Source organism: Netta rufina, assembly GCF_964035555.1.
Source record: "Netta rufina genome assembly, chromosome: 3".
Classification (NCBI taxonomy): domain Eukaryota; kingdom Metazoa; phylum Chordata; class Aves; order Anseriformes; family Anatidae; genus Netta; species Netta rufina.
In genome coordinates, this window is record NC_140125.1 from 89,133,608 (window position 1) to 89,156,198 (window position 22,591).

The 22,591-nt window shown below is 38.6% G+C and overlaps 1 protein-coding gene across 1 annotated transcript; it reads left to right on the plus strand.

Annotated features, from left to right (window-relative positions):
- The first annotated feature begins 158 nt into the window (after positions 1–158).
- On the plus strand, positions 159–22,229 carry SLC17A5 (solute carrier family 17 member 5). Its single transcript, XM_084284108.1, has 11 exons — positions 159–326; positions 3,188–3,384; positions 4,617–4,850; positions 5,356–5,443; positions 7,905–7,991; positions 9,235–9,353; positions 10,171–10,329; positions 12,766–12,898; positions 14,050–14,197; positions 19,018–19,108; positions 20,575–22,229. The coding sequence occupies exons 1-11, from the start codon at positions 263–265 to the stop codon at positions 20,710–20,712; spliced, it is 1,458 nt and encodes a 485-aa protein (XP_084140234.1). The 5' UTR covers positions 159–262; the 3' UTR covers positions 20,713–22,229.
- Positions 22,230–22,591: the final 362 nt, after the last annotated feature.

Below are 22,591 nucleotides of genomic sequence, written 5' to 3' on the forward strand. Positions count from 1 at the left end.
AGGCCACCCCCCGCCGCCTCAGCGCCCCGCTTTCCCCGGGGGGGGCTCCGCAGCGACCCCCTCGGCCAGCCCGGAGGGCGGCGCTGCCCTCACCCAAGATGGCAGCTGAGGGCCGGCGCCCGGAGGGGCGGAGCGGGGCGGAGCGGAGCGGGGCCGGCTGCGGGGCGGCTCCGCGGCGGCTGCGGGGCTCCCGGCCGCTGCTCCCGGCCTCTCCGCCGTGGCGGCCGGCGGGCTGGCGCTGGGCACGCTGCGGGGCAGCGCGATGGAGCCCGAGGAGGGCGAGGACCGCACGCCGCTGCTGAAGGAGCCCCGGCTCGACGGAGCGGGTGAGGGGAGCGGGCGGCGGCCGAGCCCAGCCCGGGCTGCGGGGCCCGGCAGGGGGCGGGCCGGGCTGCGGCGCCTCCCCGGCGTCGTGTCGCCATGGAGCCGGGCAGGGCTTGGGGCGGCGGGTGGGGAGAGGAAGGGGAGCGGGGCAGAGGCTGCGGGTGGTCGGGGGTCGGATAAGAGGTGTGCGGGGTGTTTTTGTGATTAGTGTCCCAGGAGAAAGTGTGAAGGTGACAGCGAGGCGGTGGGGTCCCGCAGCGTGCCCTACAAAGTAACCTGCTTGCCGAGCAGATCCCTTACGGGACAGCGGGTAACAAAGCGGCTTAAAAGCTGACCTTAAAAGGGTCAGGTTTTAGGGCAGTGCCCTGCAGCAGAGGTAGCGCACCTCACCCACAGGGAGGCACGGCACGGAGCTACTTCCTTTAACCGCCCCGCAGCCTGCGGTGCAGACCTGCTTCCCTTAGCTGCAATTCAAGGCTCTCGTTCACTTATATCTCCTTTTAAACATGCTCCTGAAGTCAGAGTTGTCTCTAGATGTAGCACCCGTGGCTACCGGTCCAGGTAAGATCTCCAGCGTCATGGTTAGCTGCCTTAAGCTTTAGGGGGGACGACAGTAGCTCTTTGCCAGTGAATGTGGTGGTGTCCTAAAGAGGTGCGTAGCCAAAACACAGCTGGAATCTTCTTGAACCTTCTATTAACTTCACCTAATGTTCTCAGGTGCTGCAAATGCACTTAGCAGGAAGACATAAAAAAAAAAAAAGTCATTAGTGGTCTTAAGTTCTTACACATCGCCTTTGTGGAGCTTGCCCTCCAGATGAGGCATACACCAGCACAAGCCTTCCAGAGGCAGAGTAATGGACACTGCAGTGAATCTGCCTTTCCAAGGACAGGTTGTATCATAAGAGCCATCTCAAGTCTTCTGTTATTATTGTTTAACCCCAGCAAATATAGGCACAACAACGGAAAGGTTAAATAGCTTTACTTGCAATTATATTCATTAGTTTAATTGCAGCGACTATACATTTTCTATTGAAAGGAAATTGCTTTTCAAACAACAGCAAAGGGCAGTGAAGCCACTTGACTTGTTTTTCTGCATTAAGCACTTCCTGCTCTTGGTGCCTGTTGTTTTGAAAGCAAGCAATAAAGTCTTGGCTATATGTCATTTTAAAATGACATAAAAGCCAAGGCAAATGAGAGCAGCAAAGTCTCCTCTATGTCAGTTAAAAACCAGGTACTCCTTTTCAAATGCCACCGAAGCAAGACTTGCCATTACTGTAGGTCTGGAAGATGTTTTATGTATTTGCATAGTAGCCTCTCTTGTTACTCATTTACTAAAGAAACATAGCAAATAATGCCTCGCTGTCAGCGTAACAATTTGTTCAGCCTTAGTAAACTTCAGATAGGTTTATCAGGGACAGAGACCTGAAAAAAAAGAAAAAGTTCTACAACTTCCATGAAGACTGCAGTCTCATAGAAAGGCTCTGTTGGTGCCCCTAAAATTAAGGGATCGCATAGACTCGTTACAGATTTCTAGAAGGTTCTTGGGAAGAGGAGAGTCTTCAGATAGCTTGTCCCCAGGGAATGCTTTTTGCTTTTTACTGCAGATCAGAGAATCCAGTCAAGAAACATGCTGCAGCTGCAGATCGGGCTCCAGCCAATCCTGCTGTTCATAGATCTACTTGTTCTATTCAGAATTTAAATGCTGAATAGTCAGAGAAGCAATTGCTGCAGACTGAAGTAGTATCTGCAGGTGCTGATTGCCAATTCTGCCTCAGTTTCAGATGTCCGAGTTATAAAATTTTCTGTTATCACCACAGTTTCCTCACGAGGGGAAACTCCACCCTGGAACTATTTGTACATTCAGCGGATTCTTCATGTCATTTCTCAACAGTTTGACATTTCTGCTTTGGTAGCTGTAGACATCCCTGGTTCAAAAAGAACCAGGATACTGCAGAGCTGTAAACTGTATTTTGTATACAGCCTCCCAGCTGAAATACATCTCAACTCTGATCCAAATCTCCTGGCACTGATCAATGATCTCTGCCAAATACTGCAGTGTCCTACTGTCGGAGGAAATTGATAACAGTGACAGTGCAAAACCTGATATTGGGGTGTAAACAGCTGACAGAGTTGGTTTAATGCCACAATACAGGTTTAATGCTGAATCTAAGACCCATTTTCCTTTGACAACCTCATTATTATATAGTGACTGCAAGAAAAGGGGCAGATTGGATAACTGGGAAACTGCTACAGTTCTACAGTGCCTTGGCAGTGTTTGCCTTTTTTTTTTTCTGCTTTTTTTTTTTTTTTTTTTCCCTTAGGCAGCTATTAACAAACATGTATTGGTTTATAAACGAACATACAGAAGGAAAACTTGTCTTAAAAAACAGCTTCACTGGCTGTTTTTTAGTGCTACTTTAAGAGTTTCAGTCCATCTTGAGCCATTTTTAGGTACGTTAAAGGCTTCCTGATGGTTTCATTTCTTTTATTTTTATTTTTTAGCGTGAAGTTCCAGGTTGAATAATTATTACTGTATGTTCAAGAGGACTTTTGAATGCTTCTACATCTATTTCCACAGGCCACACAGCACATTTCCACTGCAGCCCCTACACTTGTGTGCACAGCTACCGGTAGTCTAAACCAGAATCACCTTTGTTTCACACATCAGTAGAAAAATGTGCGTTACTTTTTCCACCCTGATCTCTACCCATATTGAGTACACTCCTCAAGACCACAACAAGCTTATTTTTTCTTACCTGTAAATTTCTGAGATTATAGTAAAAACTGCTTGTCACTTGTTCTCTTGTTTTTGTTGTTGTTGGGTCGTGTTAAAACAAAAACTTGTTATTTATTCTCCTTTCAGTCCCTGCCTGCTGCTCAGCTCGCTACAATCTAGCACTGCTGGCCTTTTTTGGGTTCTTCCTTCTGTATGCATTGCGTGTGAACTTAAGCGTTGCTCTGGTGGATATGGTGGAACCTAACACAAGCTTAGCAAAGAATACGACTTCCAACGTGTGTCCGGAACATTCGTCCACCATAAATACTCCTCGCAACACAACGGTGAGGTCTCAAACATACCGATCTGAAACGTGGCATGTAAAATTGTTCTTAATAAAGGCTGTGATTGATGAGTCATGCTTAGAAGGCAAGAGAACTGGCTGTTCGTTACCAGATAGCCTTTGCAGTGCTGCTCTTTCAAATCAAATCCAAAAAATAATAGCCTTAAATGAGTAGCTGATTTAGAAGTGCTGTGCTCAGGGTAAGGTTTTAATTTTTATTTTTTTTAAATGTACATCTTTCTGTGCCGTTCTTCACAAATTAGCTGGTCTGACCTTATAGATTACTATGACTCACTGTTTCATATGCCAGTGATCAACTGTTTCTGTTAAATCTGCGTCAGAGCTCACATCACTATCTACATTTGCTTGGGTTTTGTACAGTTCTGGGAGTGTGAAATTTCATTGTAAATTAACTAAAATGCAACGTTTTTCTCTTCTCTTTTTTGGTTGCTTTCCATGATCACGATTCTTGACTTTATATCCTTCACCTCCTCACTTTCTGTGCAGTAATCCTTAAAATCACACTTAACTATGAAAAGTTATATTTAAAAACAGTTTTGTTAATTTGGACATACATAATATCACCTTATAGCCAAGGTTTATTACTGAGCCCTCTTGCCCTTTTCCTGCCTTTGTCTTGTTTGTTTGGAGGTCATTTATTATTTATCATGAGCAAATTGCCATTGCATGTTGTACGGGAAGAAGATTCTCCCTCATCACTTCTGCGAAATAAATGCTGCTCATTTAGGTGCTCATAAATAGGAGTTTTGGAAGTGATCCCAAAGTTTAAAATCACTTCCTTGGGCAACCATTTATGTCCTCTTGCTGACTTCTTTTATTGCTTCCTTATCTTAGCCATCTTTGCTTTATTGCTTTTCTGCTAAACTCATTTTCCTCTGCCAGGCTTATCCTGTTCTTCCATCTATGCTTGCGAGTCCTGTCCTTGGTTGTTCTTTTTCTTTATATTAAATTTAAGTCTCTGCTTCTCCTGGTTTGTTTTTCTCTCCGTAAGTTTTGTGCATGAAAAGCCATTTTCCAGAGTGCAACAGAATGCCCATGCCGTGATACAGAAGTGGGATTTGCACATCTTGTGAAGATGGAGACCCTACAAAAGGCCATGAAAGATCTGCAATTTAGGCATGAAGGACTAATTAATCAAATTCATATAAAATATGGTCAGAGAAACTGCTGTCTTGAACTGATTGCATTTTGGGTTTTGTTTTCTCTTTTCAGGGAAAAAAGTATTCTTGGGATGCTGACACACAGGGATGGATCCTTGGTTCTTTTTTCTATGGCTATATCGTTACTCAGATTCCAGGCGGATATCTTGCAAGCAAAATCGGAGGGAAGCTCTTGTTGGGTTTTGGTGTCTTTGGCACCTCGGCATTCACCTTGCTTACTCCCTTAGCTGCGGATTTGGGAGTTGGCTACCTCATAGCTGTCCGAGCCTTGGAAGGACTGGGAGAGGTAATCCTTTTTTTCTATGTAACTTGAAAATGTATCCCAATAATTTATTGATAAATTGTAATGATTAGACCCTGTGGCTGTTGGTATGCTGGAGTAGTGCAAGGATTGTTTACTTTTGAGTAGTCTAATTTTATTTTTTGAATAATTAACCAATTTGCCCTATTTTTTAGCCTAAGCTTTTTTTAAAAAGAAAAAAGATAATTCCAGGTTTGTCTCAAGTGTCTTTACACATAAAACCTTTCTGATTTGTCAGAACCCAAGAGTTCAAACAATATTGTTTGTATTCTTGCAACCTTTCCAGTATATGAAGATTCAAAAGCAAGAGAAATTAATTTTACCACCTTACTCTCACAGCTTACATGCTTATTTTTAAGTGGTTTCTTGCTAGGCAAGACGCTAATGGGTTTTACTACTGCTTTTTAATGAAATATTCCTTTGAAACATGCAAACTTGAAGGAAGTTCTAAAATTGTTACTTTTCAGCAGAATGGCATTTTGTGTTCTAGGGTGTTACCTTCCCAGCTATGCACTCAATGTGGTCTTCTTGGGCCCCGCCACTGGAACGCAGCAAGCTCCTCAGTATTTCATATGCAGGTGAGAAGTTCCCACGCTGGTAACAGGATTATACATTTTTACTGCAGTAACAGGGAGGATTGACTTAAATCAAAGGGATTTACATTATCAATTTTAATCAGCATTTAATCTGAAAAGCATAACACTGAATTAAATCTTGCTTTGCATTCATTATCTTCATTTTTTCATGGCTTTTTTAGCCTCCAGTTAAGGTATTGATCTGCAGTGAAGTATAAACTTCAAACTGCGGTATCAAGCAGTACAAAGAGTTATTGTGAAACTGATTAATAGAAGATATTGTAAAAAAAAGGAAATATAACAGCAGAAATAAGATGGGGCAGAATCACAGGATTATTATTCTTATTTTTTAAGAGGTGGTTTTGGAGGAACTTGAGGAAGAAAATATCTGAAAATATCAGGTATTCCTGCAAGAGCAGCTTGTCAGAGATCAGTACCCTCTGACAATATTCTTTTAGATACTCCATGTGTGGAGGGTGTAATGTTTAATACAAAATGTCGTTATTTGAATATATTTGATGTTACGTGGGATTTTTTGATTTACAGAGTGAGAAAAAACGTACTGAAAACATAACACAGTCGTAAGTTACGCTTAGCATAGTATAGCAGTTGCAATACCCAGTTCAATTGCAATACCAATGTGATTCCCATTATCTGTCTCTGTGATGTCTCTGCCATCACGATGCTGGGTGTCTCCGTTTGCTGGGAAGGAATGTGTGAGTTGAAGCCAGCTTGAGCCCATTGCTCTTTTCAAAATTATTTTGTTGGTTGTTCAATTTCTATATTCTGTGTTGAGTTGTGTCACGTATTAACTCTCCTGATGCTGGTCTAAGGGGAATATTCACATAATTTTAGTGAACTGAGGGAAAAACATTTACACTATCAGTTGATCCACTCAATTGATAGAGCTGTTTGGCTAATGCAAGGGCTGCCCCTCCTGTCCCCTTTGTGTTGAGATAGCCAGCTTTCCTTACAATGGCTCTGGTCAGTCACACCCTGCATTATTCCCTGAGCATTGTGGACAGTTACAAGGCTATACCATGTAAACAGTGACTGCAGTTTCTAGTGAGTCTAGTAGCTCACTTGTGCCTGCGCCAACAGGAATGAAGCCTTAGTCCTTTCTTCCTATTTCCACATTTCCCTCCTAGTCAAGTGTCTCATTCCTTCCTGTGTGCTATTTCAGGCACTCATCAGACCCCAGCATGACCCACTTTAACCCACCTAATGCATCAGATGGTCTTTTTCTCTTTAATATCTATTTTCTGACATATTAGTGAGTTAAATCTGCTTGAAAAGAAGTCTGCACTTGAGAAGACAGCATACAAGATAAGTAGAGTACAGAGCTGGGGTTGACACTGCTTTTAGCAGTTAAGAGCTTCTAAATTAACCCTTTGTGAAGCCATATGCTAAAGTATAGGTGAGAAGAGGCTGTGACCTTGAACAGCAGGCATGGATGGATAAGGCACCTTGTGTAAACTTAACAAAGTGTTTCCCTTTTCCCCACATTTTCTTGGTTGGCAGTCACGTGGTCTGTGGCTAAGAAAGTCCTGATCCTGTTGACTTTGTAAGTGAACACATGACAGAGTTACACATAGTTACTTTGCTTTGTATTTAACATAAAGTATGTGGTTTCGTTGTTTTGTGGTTGAAGCTTTCTGCCTCAAATAAAAATAGTTTCCATAAAGGAGGAATCTGGGTAGCCAGCGTATTGATACAATCTAATGTTTTCTGAGCTGAGATTAGGTTTGGAAAAGCGATTGTATAATTAATATTAAGAGGCGAGGTTTGATATTTATCACCAGTTGAAGGCTCCTAAGTATGTAAATAATATGGGTGCTACCTGCCACCCTTTTCAAAATGTACCTTGAATTGTATTTCAAGAATCGTTCGTTCCTGCTTTTGGCTTGTATCAGGACTGGAATCTGCTCATCTTTCCCTTCTACTTTGTCTGACCCTCCACACTGTCAAATTCAGGCACAGTGCAGTTAGAACCTGCTGGCTGTAAGGATGCCTTCTGGCTCTTGTGTCAAGCATTTCTGTTTCAGTAGGAGTTATGGGCAATTTGGTTATAGAAAATCAGAACATTATTTCCCCCTTCCCTCCCCGGGTCCTTGATTGCACTGTGGTCAGCTCCCTCAGAAAGGTCAGTTGACTAAGTTGTATTGTTTTGAATGTATTGCAGCCGTTACGTTTTTGGAGACGAATGTGCCAAGAATGCTGTCTCATTGCCTTCTGCTTGTTATTTTGGCTGTTTAGGACCTTGTGATTCCCGTTTTCTTGGAGTTGCCAAAGCAGTTTATGGTGCCTTTTGATTCTTTCAGGAAACACCACCCTCTAGTGGTGGTGACAAACCTTAGCTGCATGGTTTGTTAGAAGAAAATAAAATACCTGTGAATTAAAAAAAATAAAAAAATAAAATAAAATAAAAGGTCTAGAGATGATTTTTTTTTTTTTTTTCTGGTAGGTGCACAGCTGGGAACTGTTGTCTCTCTGCCACTGTCTGGCTTAATTTGTTACTACATGAACTGGGTTTACGTGTTTTACATATTTGGTAAGTTTTGTGTTGTTTTGTTGTTTTTTTTTTTTAATTATTATGCCATATATATAATCCTTTTTTTTTTTTTTTGAAAGCTATGGTATGTTGGTTTAGTATGTCTTATATGAAACTTAATTTAAGTTTTAAAGACATGTTCAACATGTAGGGCTGTCATTTTTTGTTTTTTATTTTTTTTATTCCTGGGAAATTAGAGATATTTAAAGCTAGAAAGATTCCTTTGCTTCCAGTGAACAAAGATGTCTCTGAGTTGGACAAAAGTTGGCACAAGTCAAATGTTCTCAGCTTTCCCACCACTCGGAAATAACTAGCTGGAATTTCTTATTTGAAGTGTGAAATTAAGTTAATAACTTTAATCCCAGGAGCAATCTTCTACTATGAGTGAAAGAACGTCTGAAAAGTTACTGCTGGTTTAAGTGGAAACTCTGTGAAAATTTCTCTAGCAGTCACAGGAACCCTGCAGGAATGCCCCAAATGCAAGGAATAGCATATTTGCTAATGTTCTAGAAGAAGCTCAAACATAAAATAGTTGCTAATAGGATGTCATAGGTCTAACATGCTTTTTATAGGTTTATGTACGTTTCAAAGTTGTTTCATGCTCTGCACGGGGAAAAGAGAACCAGAATAAAAGACAAGGCTTACACTTTACTCAGTAGAACCACCTCCAATTTTTGTATAATTAAAACTGTTCAAAACAGAACTAGACAAAATAAATGACAATGTTTAAGTGAAATTAAAATACAGGTAATTTGAACCAATTTTTGGAAAGCTAGCTTTTTCAGATGACTGTTCTGGTGTCTTAGCTTAAAAGGGAAAATAAAGATTGGCATATTTGTTAAGCTATATGTAGTGATTTTCTGTATGCATGTGTGTATGCAAAGTGGTTCTTTTGTGATTAAATTCCTCTGTGTGAGCTGTATCATTTATGGCCGTTCCACGTGACTGATAAAAGTACAATGTGGATGTGTGTGTGGCTTTCTTGCTGTCTGAGGCACTTCCAGGAGGGAGAAGGGGGGGGGGGGAAGAACTTCCTGCTTAGTCATCTTTATTGCTTATAAATGGGTATTGTTCCCTTTGAGGAGCTAATGTTTTTAAGTAGATAAAAGGTTTTTTCCAAATACCCTAATGTAATTTTAATGAATGTTATTTTTCTAACTAAATTATCCAAGAGCATTATTCACTCAGCGTAATAGCTCCTATTTTTATTTCTGCCTCTTCACCCATCTTTTCCCAACAATAGGTGCACTTGGCGTATTATGGTTCTTCTTCTGGATGTGGCTGGTTAGTGACACACCAGATACTCACAAGAGCATTTCACATGCTGAAAGGGAATATATACTTTCTTCTCTAAAAGATCAGGTACAGCACTTTGGTATAGCTTTGTTTGCTTACACAAGAATCTAAACTTCAAGTATTGTTGATAGCAAAATGCTCTCTTGATAGAAAAATGTCCTTAATTTGAGATAAAGACAGAACTTGTATAAATGAGAAAGTTGCTCATTAAACAAAGCATTTGTAGTAATGCTTTTTGTCACAAATGTTGTGGTGCTTTTTAATAAAAAGCTCAGGTCTATCACATGTCATTAAAATAAACATTGACCTGTATCATTTTTTTAAAATTTACAAAAACACATTTTGTACATGTATCTTCTAAGGGAGAGAGAGATTACTGTTTGCAGAGAAAACGTTTTGGAAATGCTAATGAGCCAGTTCCTAAAGTGTGCATATGAGTTTATTCCTGTGACTGGGGATATGCGTTTTTATGCTGTGAAGCTGGCTGAGAGATCAAAGCTAATATCTAGGATTGAGTAGGAAAGATTTAGCTAAATGCATCACGAGTTACTTTAAGTATTTAATTGTTAAGGGTGAAAGCAGGAGGCGACAAATCTCAATAAGGGAAAGCATTTTTAAAAAAAATTCTGATTATAAAGTGCAATAGCAATTGGTTTACAATACTAAACAACAGAGCAGTAACATGCATTAGTATACCTTTAGTGAGAACTGAAATTGCTAGTGAATTCTTCTATTGACATACTCGCATTGTGCATTTCCAAATGAATGATCACTGTAGATTTGGGTAGGATTTTAACACCTGTAGTAGCTGTTCATCTTGATGTCCTGATAATTCTTTCTATTATTTTTTTTTCTTTTTTCTCCTCTGCCTCCTGCTTGCTAGCTTTCTACACAGAAATCTGTTCCCTGGAGACCTATGCTGGAGTCCCTTCCACTGTGGGCTATCGTTGTGGCACACTTCTCTTATAACTGGACTTTCTATACACTTCTCACGCTCTTGCCCACATACATGAAGGAGATCCTGCGGTTTGATGCACAGGAGGTAAGATAAATAACTCAGAACAAAGTGACTATATTCTTAAAGAAATACAATAACAGAGGTCTGACGTGGTATTTAGTATGGAGACACTTGGAATGTAAATTAATAACTGGGAAATGGTGAAATAATTCCCCAGAATTGAGCAGACGCATCTACAATATTGTGTGCATTGTCCTTTCAACTGGATTTCAGGATTTATTTGATACTTAGCTTAACAATAGCTTTTCAGCTCATTTTTTCTGGTTGAAGATATGTGTTGCTCATTTCTAACTACTCGGATTTAAAATTATTTTAAAAATATATAAAGCAATAACTACAGAAAATATATTTCTCAGATACATGGTTTGCATGACTGCTTCAAATTTTATAGTGTTTTTTATGGCTTCAGAAATACTGTCTACTTAGCTCACTCATAAAGTAGAAAATTGTCTTTTAACATTAAGGACATCTTTGGGTAAGTGACATTTTAAGTATTTTAAGGAGGAAAAAAAATACACTTCAGTGTGATTGGTTCCTCTTCCAAATCATTATTTTCTTTAATTTCTTCAGTGAGTAGCAGAAATACAATACCTTATTTTAACAATAGGATGAAACAAAATCATAAAGTCCAGAGATATTTCAAGGATTTTTTTTTTTTTTTTTTTTTTAACAAAATGATTTATAAGGTAAAAATTAAAGGGTTGAAAATGTTTATATGGCAGTTAGTTGACTCTCCTTTTTCTTCTTTCTTCAATGGAAAAACGTCAGCAATAGTGTCTCCAGTATAAGCTGGTACTTCTCAGGTAAAAAGGTCCTCAGGTAGAGATTTCAAGAAGCTTAGCAGAGCCTTTTCCTGGCTTAACACCTGAGACTGGTTTAGAGCAAAATGGAGATGTACACCATGCAAGAAGGATGTGATGCCAGCAATCTTGTAAGGAAAAGATGAGGAATCTGTGTTAAAAGAGAAGGTTGCAGTCAAGCATACTACAAAAAATGGCTGGAAAAAATGGCTGAAGTTGCTCTTTAGATTCCTTATTATGCCTCCCTAGGGAACACCTGAGTAAGCATCTATGAAAGGCATATGTTACTCAATGCATGTATGTTGTAAGACTCCATTGCATGAAATGCCAGCAGGTTCTGCTGTGGTTTCCTGTGTCTAAGGGTTATGTTTCTTCTTTTTGGAGTGACTCCATCGGTGCTGACTATTGTGACACATTAAAGAAAACAGAATTTTTTTTTAAAATTGCATAATAGTGTCAGACTAGCTTTCTTTGCCATGCATTTAGTTGTAAATTCCATTAGTGCAGTAGCAACTGCATAGTCCACCAGTTTCCATCCTATAATAAAGAGATCAGTTAAAAATTAATGCTGTGTCTTCGGACAGTGCTTCATAGTCACAGTAACAAAACAAACAAACCTTTTATCTTCTGTTTTTCAGAATTTCAGTTGTTATTTTTGAAAGCCAAGCATTGGAACCTAGCAGGCAACAACTTTGGATTTGGATAGTAAATTTCAGATGAGGATGTGTTTGTAGTGTCATGTAAAATTAAATGTCCTAGGGAAGCTTTTACCTCTTTTTTGCCAAATATACATTTTATAATAGTGCATAAATGTTACAGTATTTCTATCCAGTGGCTATCCAGATACCTCTTTTTAAGCTCAGTTTAGGTGAAATTATAGTTCAATTATCAATAATTATTTTTAATAGCATGGAAAGGCTGAAAACTGATGCTGCTCAGTAGAACTTGTGTTTCCCTCATGAGAAAAAAAGCAAGCATAATCAGGCAGAAGTCACTAAACAGCTCTAGTTTAAAGAAATGGAAGTCAGCAGGTGACATCGGTGTAGGTAACAGCAAGTCCTGAGTAATAGCTTTGCTTGGGATCATAGGATGCCCAGACAGAATCTGATGAAAGTCTTAATTCTGTGTCTTCTCTGGTTACAGCCATCATCAGATGTGTCAGCAGATAGCTGTGGGATAGCATAACATTGCAGAGTAGTAGCAGTACAGAACCCTGAGATCACAGATTCCACAACAGCTTTCAAAATCCTGTATAATACTTATAGCTTCCACGTACCTTAGTAACTCATTGATATGAAACTTGTGTTTCTGGGTGCTTGCAAAATTGGGTGAATGACCACAACATACCTTTTTTGCATAGTTTCCTTTTTCCTGACCAGTTGCTTATTTAAGCCTTTGAGTTTTTCAGCTGGCTGTGTTGGTAGTTATGGCTCAAGTCATGCAATGAAGAGTTTACACATCAGTAACTTGAAAATGCTTTGCCTTTTCTGTCCCTAGGTTTCTCTCATGGTAAAACCAACAATAGTTATGTGAACGGATGTTCCTAACACTCCTGACTCAAACTCTGTTATTGCTCCAAGACAAGTGATTTTTTCAGCAAATTGAACTGTCATTTCAGTGTTTTAACTGTGGTTTTGTTCTTTTTTAATCTCATTAACAGAATGGCTTTTTATCTGCTCTGCCTTATTTTGGCTGCTGGTTATGTATAATTCTGTCTGGTCAAATTGCTGATTATTTACGGGAAAAGCAGAAGTTCTCCACTGTTTGTGTTCGTAAATGTTTTACCCTAATAGGTAAGTGCAAGTACTGTCTCTTGGAACATACTATGGATAGATATACATGTATATACATATATAGATATACAAGTCTGTATATCTATACAGACTTGATTCTTTCTGGAATTCTTGATTCTTTTTGTACCTGGCTTCTGTTGGTCCATGGAACTTGAGGTTTACTGTTTCTGTCAGTGCTTCATTATTTCAAATATCATGTTTCTTTGGTTTAGGTAATGTCAGCTGGAGCCAAAGTGAGAATACAAAAGAGGTGTAAATTGTCCCTTGAATTGAAGTAGTAATTAAATTCCAAATGAGAAGAGCTGTTTGTCTACGTGTCCACATGTATTGTCCCTAGCCAACATCCAGCTGTTTAGATGCTTTTTATTTTAGCAAACTGGCTTCATACATCAAATATAGCCTTTAAATACTATTTATTTCACTTTATTTCAATGGAATTATGAATGGCAGAGGCAGGTGGAATGTTCAGTGAGTGCATTCTTTGTTTTTTCAGAAGAAAGATTAATTGTAAGAGATAATTGACAAAAAATGAAAGGAGTTAGACTAGAAAAAATAACAAGTAAAGACTGAGGTGAATTAAAGACTGAGGTGTGTATTCAAGTGGGCAGGGCAATGGTGAAATTTACTACGCTACTTAGAATCACTTCTTGCAGCCTCTGAAGTTTTCACAGTTGTCTTATGAGGATGAGCAAGAAGAAAAAAAAAAGCAACATGAATACTGTGTCTCTTTTTAAAAAGACTAAAAGGAGATCTGCAAAAGTCAATGTTGGCTCCTGAAACCTGGACATTTAAATGGGAATAACTTCTTTGCAGTGCATGGTTCACATATTAGTCTGAGTGCAGCTTCTATTACTTGTATAGTTGTAAATAAAATGAACTTGTGCAGTCACTTTTAGCAGTACCATTGGCTTTCAGGTGAAGCTTGCTCTTTTCAGCTAGAGTAGGATTTTTCTAGTCTGTCCAACATTTCCTGAGACAGCCACGGGTTTGTAAACCATCTGCTCTTCCTTGCTGGCCTACTGTAATGCACATAGTGAAGTGCTGGATTCTGTACACTAGATGGTGTTGGAGGTTGTATGTATACATAGCTCAGAGCCTCTTAATGTCTCTCTGGTTAAAAGTCCCCTGATTCTAAAATTTCTGTTTTGAAGGAATGATTGGACCTGCAGTGTTCTTAGTAGCAGCTGGATTCATAGGATGCAACTACGCACTGGCTGTTGCATTTGTGACCATATCAACAACACTAGGAGGATTTTGTACATCTGGTTACAGCATCAACCATCTGGACATAGCACCTTCGTGAGTATTGCTGAAGCAATTGTTAATGTATGACCACTTCTGTTGTATTCCTGGAGTGCCTGGGAGCTTTAGCTATTGGCCATAGTGCTGTACAGACCTGGAATGTAAACAATGACAATGACTCAGGTTTACAGTTTTAAACACTGTATTTGCAAAAAAGTGCAAGTTTGGTAGAGAATATGATATGAACAACAAATTAGCCCTGTAATTCAGGCATTTTTTGTTTGTTTGTTTGTTTGAAAAACATATTCTGTATCCTGGTATTAAAATTATATTTGGAGTAGGTGACCTGTTATCACTAGATGATGAATCTTGCATATGATTAATCCAAACTACTCTTAAATGACCTTTAAAAATGTAAAGTCAGACTACAGTTTGTATTTTCTCCTCTGTTACAAATTCAGAACCTGACAGATGCATCTATTTCCTGAGAGGCATGTATATATGTAGATTCTTTTGAACCTTCAAATAAGCATTCTTTGCACTGGTAACAGTCAAGTATTTTGCTCTGTTGTTAATTTACCTATTTGCAGTAGCACTTACGTATGAGCAGGGTCAAATGACTTTATGACCAAATAAAAGAGTGCTTATATACTAATGTGTCAGATGAAAAGAATTTATCTGTGAGTGGAGAGGAAAGAATATGTTGTAGAGATTTTATCTAGGAAGAAATCCTTAATATCTGGGCAAAACCGAAGGTGGTGTCCAGGCTTTGGTGATTGAAAGAATGGTGGTCAGGTCTACAATGATGAACAAGATTTAACTTGTGGATGTGTAACGGTGGGACTCTTTGTCAATCTTGACAAATTAGTTTAGGTAGCAAGCAAGATGGAAGAAACCAGTGTCTTAACTATAAACAGCGTGTACTGTGAACTGAGCATGAAAGTAAGAAGAATAGCACCAGTGCTGCACTTTGTTTAATATCTAGTAGGCTTATGAATGTAAAAGGTCTAGTTAAAGCACTGCACCTGGAGGATTATGGGGCGATAATGCAACTTCTGTTTCAAGCTTACCTTTGCAGCTGCAGAAGTTGTTTTTCTAAAAATGTAAAACGCTGTCTAAGAGTTACTTATTTTATTTTTGTGTGTTTAAAAACATGAAACGCAAGCATAAACATCAAGAGACATTATTTGTGTAAGCTCATTAATGTCAGAACTTGGATGTATCTAGAGAGGGAGGCTGGCATCCATTCCTAATCCCCCTACCTGACAGCTGTAGTAGTTGGAGAGCATGTAATGGCTGAGGCAGGGCGTTACAGGAGAAAAGAAGGGTCATATTTAAGGTAGACAAACATTGCTCGTGGGAATTCATTCCTTTCATTGCTCTGTCAGAGTTTACATGTGGTAGGTCAGTTGGACCAGACTCTTGTGTCTGTGAGGGCCATGTTCTTACCCTATAACTTCAAGAAGCACTCATCCCTCTTCATAACTAAAGAATTCCTAAGAGAGCAGGTTCCTGAAGTGTAGTATGTAATGGGGGTCCTCAGCAGCTTGAGTCCAAAGTTAAACGTATCAATTGGGAAGTGAATGTTGGATCCAGTGACATTACTTGAGGCCTAGCTGATTTATTACTTGTTTTCTGGGTATGTCTTTTCAAGCTCTGAAGTCTAGTTTTTAAAATTGGAAGTACTGAGTGTTAATGAAGTCAGCAGGAGCTGTGCTTTGAACATAAGAGCAATGTTCATAAATATTCTTAAAGTGGGATCCTGAGGATCTCAAGTCAGTCGTTCAGTAGGTGCATGCATTCTTGGCCTGTTTTCAGTCCCAGTCTGTAGGGTTGTGACATCCATCTCTCACAAATGTTGTGGAAATAAACTTATTTTGTCAAAAAATCTACTGGAAAGCCTTTGGGATGATATAGGTGTTGAAAAATGCAACAAGAAAAAATCGTGATATAGCATGCATATCAGCAGGCATAGTTAGATCCACCACGTGAACAGCTGCAGTATCCCTTGACCAAATCCCACTCTGTTCTTCCTATCCTTGACAGTCATGCTTTTATTCCATTTGTGTTTAAACTGGGCAAGTTTCTCGGCCCTTCTTTCCTCTCAAATAGTCCGAAGGGAGCAGACTGGTTACAAGTCTAGGAGAGGCAGGTGTCTCACTCAGAGTTCAGGAACTTGGACCTGATGTGGGCAATAGCAACGAATGCCTGCATGTACAGGAAAGCTTTACTGGGCAGGAGGAACACACTCAGGGTAGAGGCTGTTTTATTGAAATCATTGAATCTCTATTCAACACATGCATGCTTTAATTCAAGGAAAATATGTTCAAATGGAGACAGAGAAGGAAAAGAGAATCTCCTTGTAACAAAGGTAATAGGAAAAGAAAAAAAAAAGTCTTCAAATACAGAAACACCAGGAAGTTTAAGATGAAAGGAAAAAAGTCCTTTTCTTTTTTTTCTTTCCCCTCTGCTTAACTTTTTACAGGTGTCTGAACTTTCTTGGATGCAACGGCCATGCATCCAATGGCATTCACAATTTAAGGGATAAACTTTGCATAAGTGTAAAAATCTCAAAACAAGTTCTGCATGAAAGTGTGGAGGAGACCTCTGTTAAGAGTTTGCCTTCTTGGTTTATTTATTTTTCCTTAAAACATGTTAGAATAACCAGAAGTGATTCAAAGCAATTTCAAAATGCACTTAGATGTCTATTTGCATTAGTTAAAAGTAAGCTGACTAGAATAGCAAAGAGTCCATTGTTGCTACTAAAACTTGCATTATACCAAAGAAATAATGATTACATTCTCAGGAAAAAAAACATGAATGAAAATACTGATGCTGGAAGAAAAAACAGTATTTGCTCTGTGTGTTTGGTTTCTAACACACATTTATTAGGCCATCGGTGCATTGAATTGCTGGAGGAGGGAAAGGGGGCATTGTTCTTGTGTGGAAAAATGTTTTCTATTCTAGTTGTCTAAACAAACATCAATACATTGCCATGTTTATAATTTTTATTATCTCTGTCACCATGGGCCCTTATAGTATTCCACATAATGAACACCTCACATCTCTTTTTTTTTTTTTTTTTTAACAACCACTCTTCAAGTCAATTTGTATTTGCTTATCCCCACTATGCCATGAGAATTCAACCAATAACTTACTTTTAGTCTTGCTCTACAGATGTGTCTCTTTCTTTCCCATTTCATATGGGAGTCTCCGCTGTGCTGAGGGAGTGGTATAGCAGTTATCTGCATCAAACAGCAAGTGCTATCAAGAATGCAACCCATGTCAGAGACAGCAGGCAGAAATAGAGGCATTTAGCCAGTAATTAATGGCCAAAGATCTATGTGACAAGAAAAAAAAACACTATTAAACTGTGTTTAAAGTTTGTCTTAGCAATATTGTGGTGCTTCAGCATGTTGAAGACAAAATGCACTTGGTTCTTCTTGAGGGCTTTAAATGGAAAGGCTTTCAAAGGAAGCTTTTATGCTTTCACATCATCTTTATAAAGGCATATTAATTCTTAAACACTCTAATGGAGAAACATGTTACATGGTCATTCTTATAAGAAATAAGAATCATTCTAATTACAGCAGTGGAGCTCAATCTAAAATATGTTGCCATGCTCTAAACTCATGTGTATTGTTGACTTTCAAGAAAAATCAGCTAATAGGCTTGACAATTGACTCTTGTCAGGGAAAAAAAAAAAAGAAAATGTTTTCTGATGTTATTGGACTGGATACATATCACAACCTTTCATAATATATGGTTGAATTTTCATGTTTTGGTAAATAAAATGTCAAAGCTATGTACCACTCTTTGGAGATGAAATCATATTTCTGCTATGTTGTCATTATTAAATCAATGAGGACACCATTTCACTCTGTTAAACAGCCCCAACCAGTAACTGGGAGGTATCCCAATTTTCCAGTAGTAACTACAACTGATACTGGTATTCCGTATGATTCCTCAGCCAGCAACCCCCCCTTAAAGATCTGAACTGCAGGGATCTGTGCTCTGGTGGCTGGAAGGTCGAGCTCAGACATAAAAATGTCTAGCTCTTCTTTCCTTTGAGTCTCTCTCACAAGTCTGTGCTTGTGCTACAGTTTCAAACGTGATTTTTTGGTATTGCAACACTTCTGTGAGATGTCTAATTGCACAGAGAAGAAGTGCTGAGACTCGGTTATTAAGCAAGTTACCAGTTTTTCCCAGCGAGTTTTTATGGCCGCTGGTGCATATGCATGCGCGTGCGTGGTGAAGCAACGTGTCCATGGAGCAGGAAGCCTCGGAACAGAACTGCAAGAATGGCAACCGGTAAAACGGGTCGAGGCAGACCCATTTCCCATTGGCCTTGACCCACAGAAAGCTGCAGGGAAGGACTGCTGCAGAGCTCTGCAGACTCCTTTAGCGTATCTCTCTGTAGTATAGTGGAAATATCCATCCAATCAGTGTTAATTAATTGCCTTTTTGGCAATGACACCTGCACCATCTTGTACTGTTGCCAAACAGCACTGTCATACTCCTTGTTGTCTTTCCACTTCAAGGCATGCAGTGTTTCTTTTCTAAGTTTTTCAATGGATCCCTTCCAGATAGTTTGGTTGTGGCTTAGCAAAGGGGATGTGGTTTTGGATTATGGATTCTAAGCAAAGCCGTGAGTAATTTAACTTAAATTCCATAACTGGCCTCTGGAGAATGATGGCATATGGAATGAATTGCCAGCGAGGTGTTACTAGAATAATAAGCTATTCCCACCTGAATACTTGTGTTTTAATTTGTCTGTGTGATCAAGATGAGGCCTGTGTGATCTGATTAGGCAAAATCATTTCCGTGACTGATAAACAGGATAAGTTAATAAGCCTTGATAATAATTTCTCTTGCAGGTACGCTGGGATTCTTCTTGGGATCACAAATTCTTTTGCTACCATCCCTGGAATGGTGGGGCCAGTTATTGCCAAGAGCCTTACTCATAATGTAAGTCCGTTTACTTTTCTTTTTTTTTCAGTTACTATATTTTTTATCTCTATTGAATGTCAGTTCTGTCTTCTGAAGTCTGTAGTCAAAAATGGAATCTCGGATATACGTGCAAGTTCTGTTACTGTGAACAGCTTAACCTTGATCAGAAAAGTAAAGATATAGTCAAAGACCTGTGTGGGGCTTTAAAATTTAGTGATTCAGCCCTTATATTCTCTTGGAATAAAATGTACGTTTTTATGGCATTATGGATTCACAGTAGGTTAAAACCAACCAGACAAGACAGTTGTGGTATTATTGTAGCAAAGTAAGACAAGCTCTTACTTGTTTTCTAAAATTGTTCTCATGTGAGGTTCTGAGCTGTAAGGTCAGCATTTGTCAGATGAACCAGAAACTAGATTCAAACGTGCAGTTTTATAATGCACCCCTTTGTATGGACATTGCATGATCTGGATGTTCTAAGCAGTGTTATTCTTGCACCTAAATTGGGCAGTGTTGGATCTGACCTCCAAGATGGCTTAGTCAGACAAAGGGTCGTTTGAAGCAGAAAAAGGGAGAGAGAAGTTGATTACTTTTTTTAAAAAAAGAACAATATGAATTATTCTAAAATCATCTAAGAAAAGAAGGTGTGCAGACTAAGTTCATTGATACAGCTGAACTTTTGGAGTTGGTAATCACTCCAATCATTTCCTTAAAAATAACAAAAATGCTAGTTAATGCATGAATCCAAATAAATTAGGTTCTTCCAAACTCTTAACAAGGGGTGTTGATTTTTTATTATTAATATTTTGGTAGGTTGGGTTTTTGAAGGATGGATTGGCTTTTTTTTTTTTCCCCTCATCCTAACATACTCTCCTGGTAGTTTGTTCTTGTAGTAAGGTCATTTACAGGTTTGGTACAGTACACATCTGTAATTTAAAAATTAAAAAAATAAATAAAAATTGTCCTTAAGACATATATGAATTTCTTCTTTATTAAAAAGAACAGATGCTATTCTGTGCTACATGGTTTGCGTATAACTAACATATGTTTAAAAAAACTTAGAGTACTAGAAAAGAAGCATTGTAGTCATTTACTGCTTAGCTTAGAGGACTCCAGCTCTTGGATGATCTGACCAGAAAACAAGGTAGAGTTCCCCTTATGGTAATGTTCTCTGTGAGTTTGCATAGCCTTCATGCAAATGTGGATTTAGATCTGAAGACTGTGCATCTCAGATGATAAACTATTCCAGATAGTCCTATCAGAATTAGACTATGTAAGCTGTTTTGTTAAACTGCAGTTGACTAAAATGATAATTTGTTATGTTTGTAATGCTTTTATGTTGCTATAAAGTCGACATGCATGGCATTTACGTTTAAATAGGCATGTGCCATAGCATCTGCTTTAAAAATACTTTTTTTTTTCTTGAGCGTGTAGCTGTAAATTGACTGCATCTTTTTTTTTTTTTTTTTTTTCCAATTTGACAGAACACTGTGGGAGAATGGCAGACAGTTTTCTATATTGCTGCTTCCATTAATCTATTTGGAGCAATTTTCTTTGCATTATTTGCAAGTGGAGAAGTTCAGGACTGGGCAGTCAGTGGTTATCACTTGCATCGAAACTGAAGGAGACGTTGAAAATACCAAAGCTGTGCTGAATCCCAATGTGCTAGAATTATGTGACCAGAAAAGTGCCTTCCCTACTGATGCCTAGGAACCTTCAAAGCCTTTCAGTTAAAATATTTTATCTGTGTATCTTTTGTACTGAAAATCATTTGACGTTATGTGTGTGTGCTATTTCCTAACGAGAAACTACTTGGATTAAATAGAATAGATTCATGCTAGAACTTGATATCAAATATATGATCTGAGACGACATTTTAAATCAGTGTGCTAGGATCCATTTCCTTCCAGTTTTTAATTAATATTTTCTGAATTAACGTGTAGGCAGATGTTTGCTGATACTGAAATGAGAGGAAAAAGCAAAGTGATTATGTAGCACTGTGAGGAGGAATGGCATGCAAAGAATTGTACACACAGAAAAGCGGTGTTTTGATTTCCATGATGAGATTGATAGTGTTTCACTGTTTAAAAAGCTAAAAGATTTCTAGTTTTCTACAATCTTTTATAAAGCTTTTATTTTGTCAGTGTTTTAATTATTGACTAAGAAATGCACACTTGATTTTACTCTATTTTACGCACAAGTCTTCAAATAGAAACATTCCCTGTTTCAAGAATACAGCTTCACAATTGATACAAAGCAATGAGGAAGTGAAATATGCAGTTGTGACTGACTGAATAAGCCACGTGTTACTGCTCTCTGTAGTGCAGGTTTTTTTAAATAGGCCTTATTTTCATTCAGCTGTGCAAAGAAGCAGCAGTGCAACTCTGGTTTAAATCTAGGCAGTGTACAAGAATGATCTAGAAATAGAGGATCTGCATGTTTACTTGAAAATAACTTTCAATTTGGCAGTTCGTTTTTGTCTGTTAAAATCAATGCAGTGGAATTATTTCCTCTTTCACGTAGATATATTTGTCAGCTTGTCATTGTAGATGCAATAGATAAGGCCATTGTAGGGAATAAATGAGGAAAATCAGTTCTCCAGTAGCCTCGTTAGTCAGATAAAAGTAGAATAAAAAGAACCAGTGCAATATCCTGATGCTATTAATCTCCCGTCAGCATAGAATTTGACACTCAAGAGCATCCTTTGCACGATAGGCAATTAAATGCCACACACTAAGATTAAATTAAGTTAATGAAAACAGTGGCCTAGTTAAGAACAAATGGCTGAGTAATCTTGTAGTCACAAAGCAAAGCAAAATTCCTGTGCCAAAGATTCCTGGATTGGAGCAATTAGGTAAAAAATAAATAAATGAATAGAAATCACTGGGCTCTGGGTTTTTCATTTACCACCAATGCAAAAGAAAAGCCCAGTACTAACGCTGCTCCAGTGGAGCCTACCTTCCTTCATTTCTAGGAAATGGCATCTGCCGCCTCTTTTTAGCTTTAGCCATTTGGTTTTGACCTTCCTTGAAGTGTCATGTTCTCTGATGGTGGAACTGTGTTTAAATCTGTGTTTGTCTGCAGCATTTCCACAATAAACAGTGTGAAGTTCGGATGTAGTAGTTCAGTGAGAGTATGTTAAGGCTATATTGTATCCTTATTGTTTCCACAATAAATGGAACGAGTATTTACGTGTGCATCTGTTGTTGAAAATAACCACCTCCCTGAAGTTAGAATATCATCCTCAAAATATGCTGAACAAGATTGGTGGCTGGAGTAAGGAAGGGTTAATGTTTTCATGAAAAATTGCCTGCTTCAGGAGTTTCTTGTACAGCTTTACAGGTGAGTACTGTCTTCTGCCTGACACTATATTAAAAGTAATAATTTTGATTTCTGTCCACAGGAGTTTAAACTTTTTCAGTAACCTTGATTTAAAAATTATAAAAACAACAAAAACAATACTAAATAAACAAAACATTTTGGGGTATAGGTTAATTAATG

Coding starts and splice junctions, on each gene's coding strand:
- SLC17A5 (XM_084284108.1), top strand. CDS start 263: ATGGAGCCCGAGGAGGGCGAGGACCGCACGCCGCTGCTGAAGGAGCCC. Junction 4,851..5,355: donor CCTTGGAAGGACTGGGAGAG/GTAATCCTTTTT, acceptor TTTGTGTTCTAG/GGTGTTACCTTCCCAGCTAT. Junction 9,354..10,170: donor TTTCTTCTCTAAAAGATCAG/GTACAGCACTTT, acceptor CCTGCTTGCTAG/CTTTCTACACAGAAATCTGT.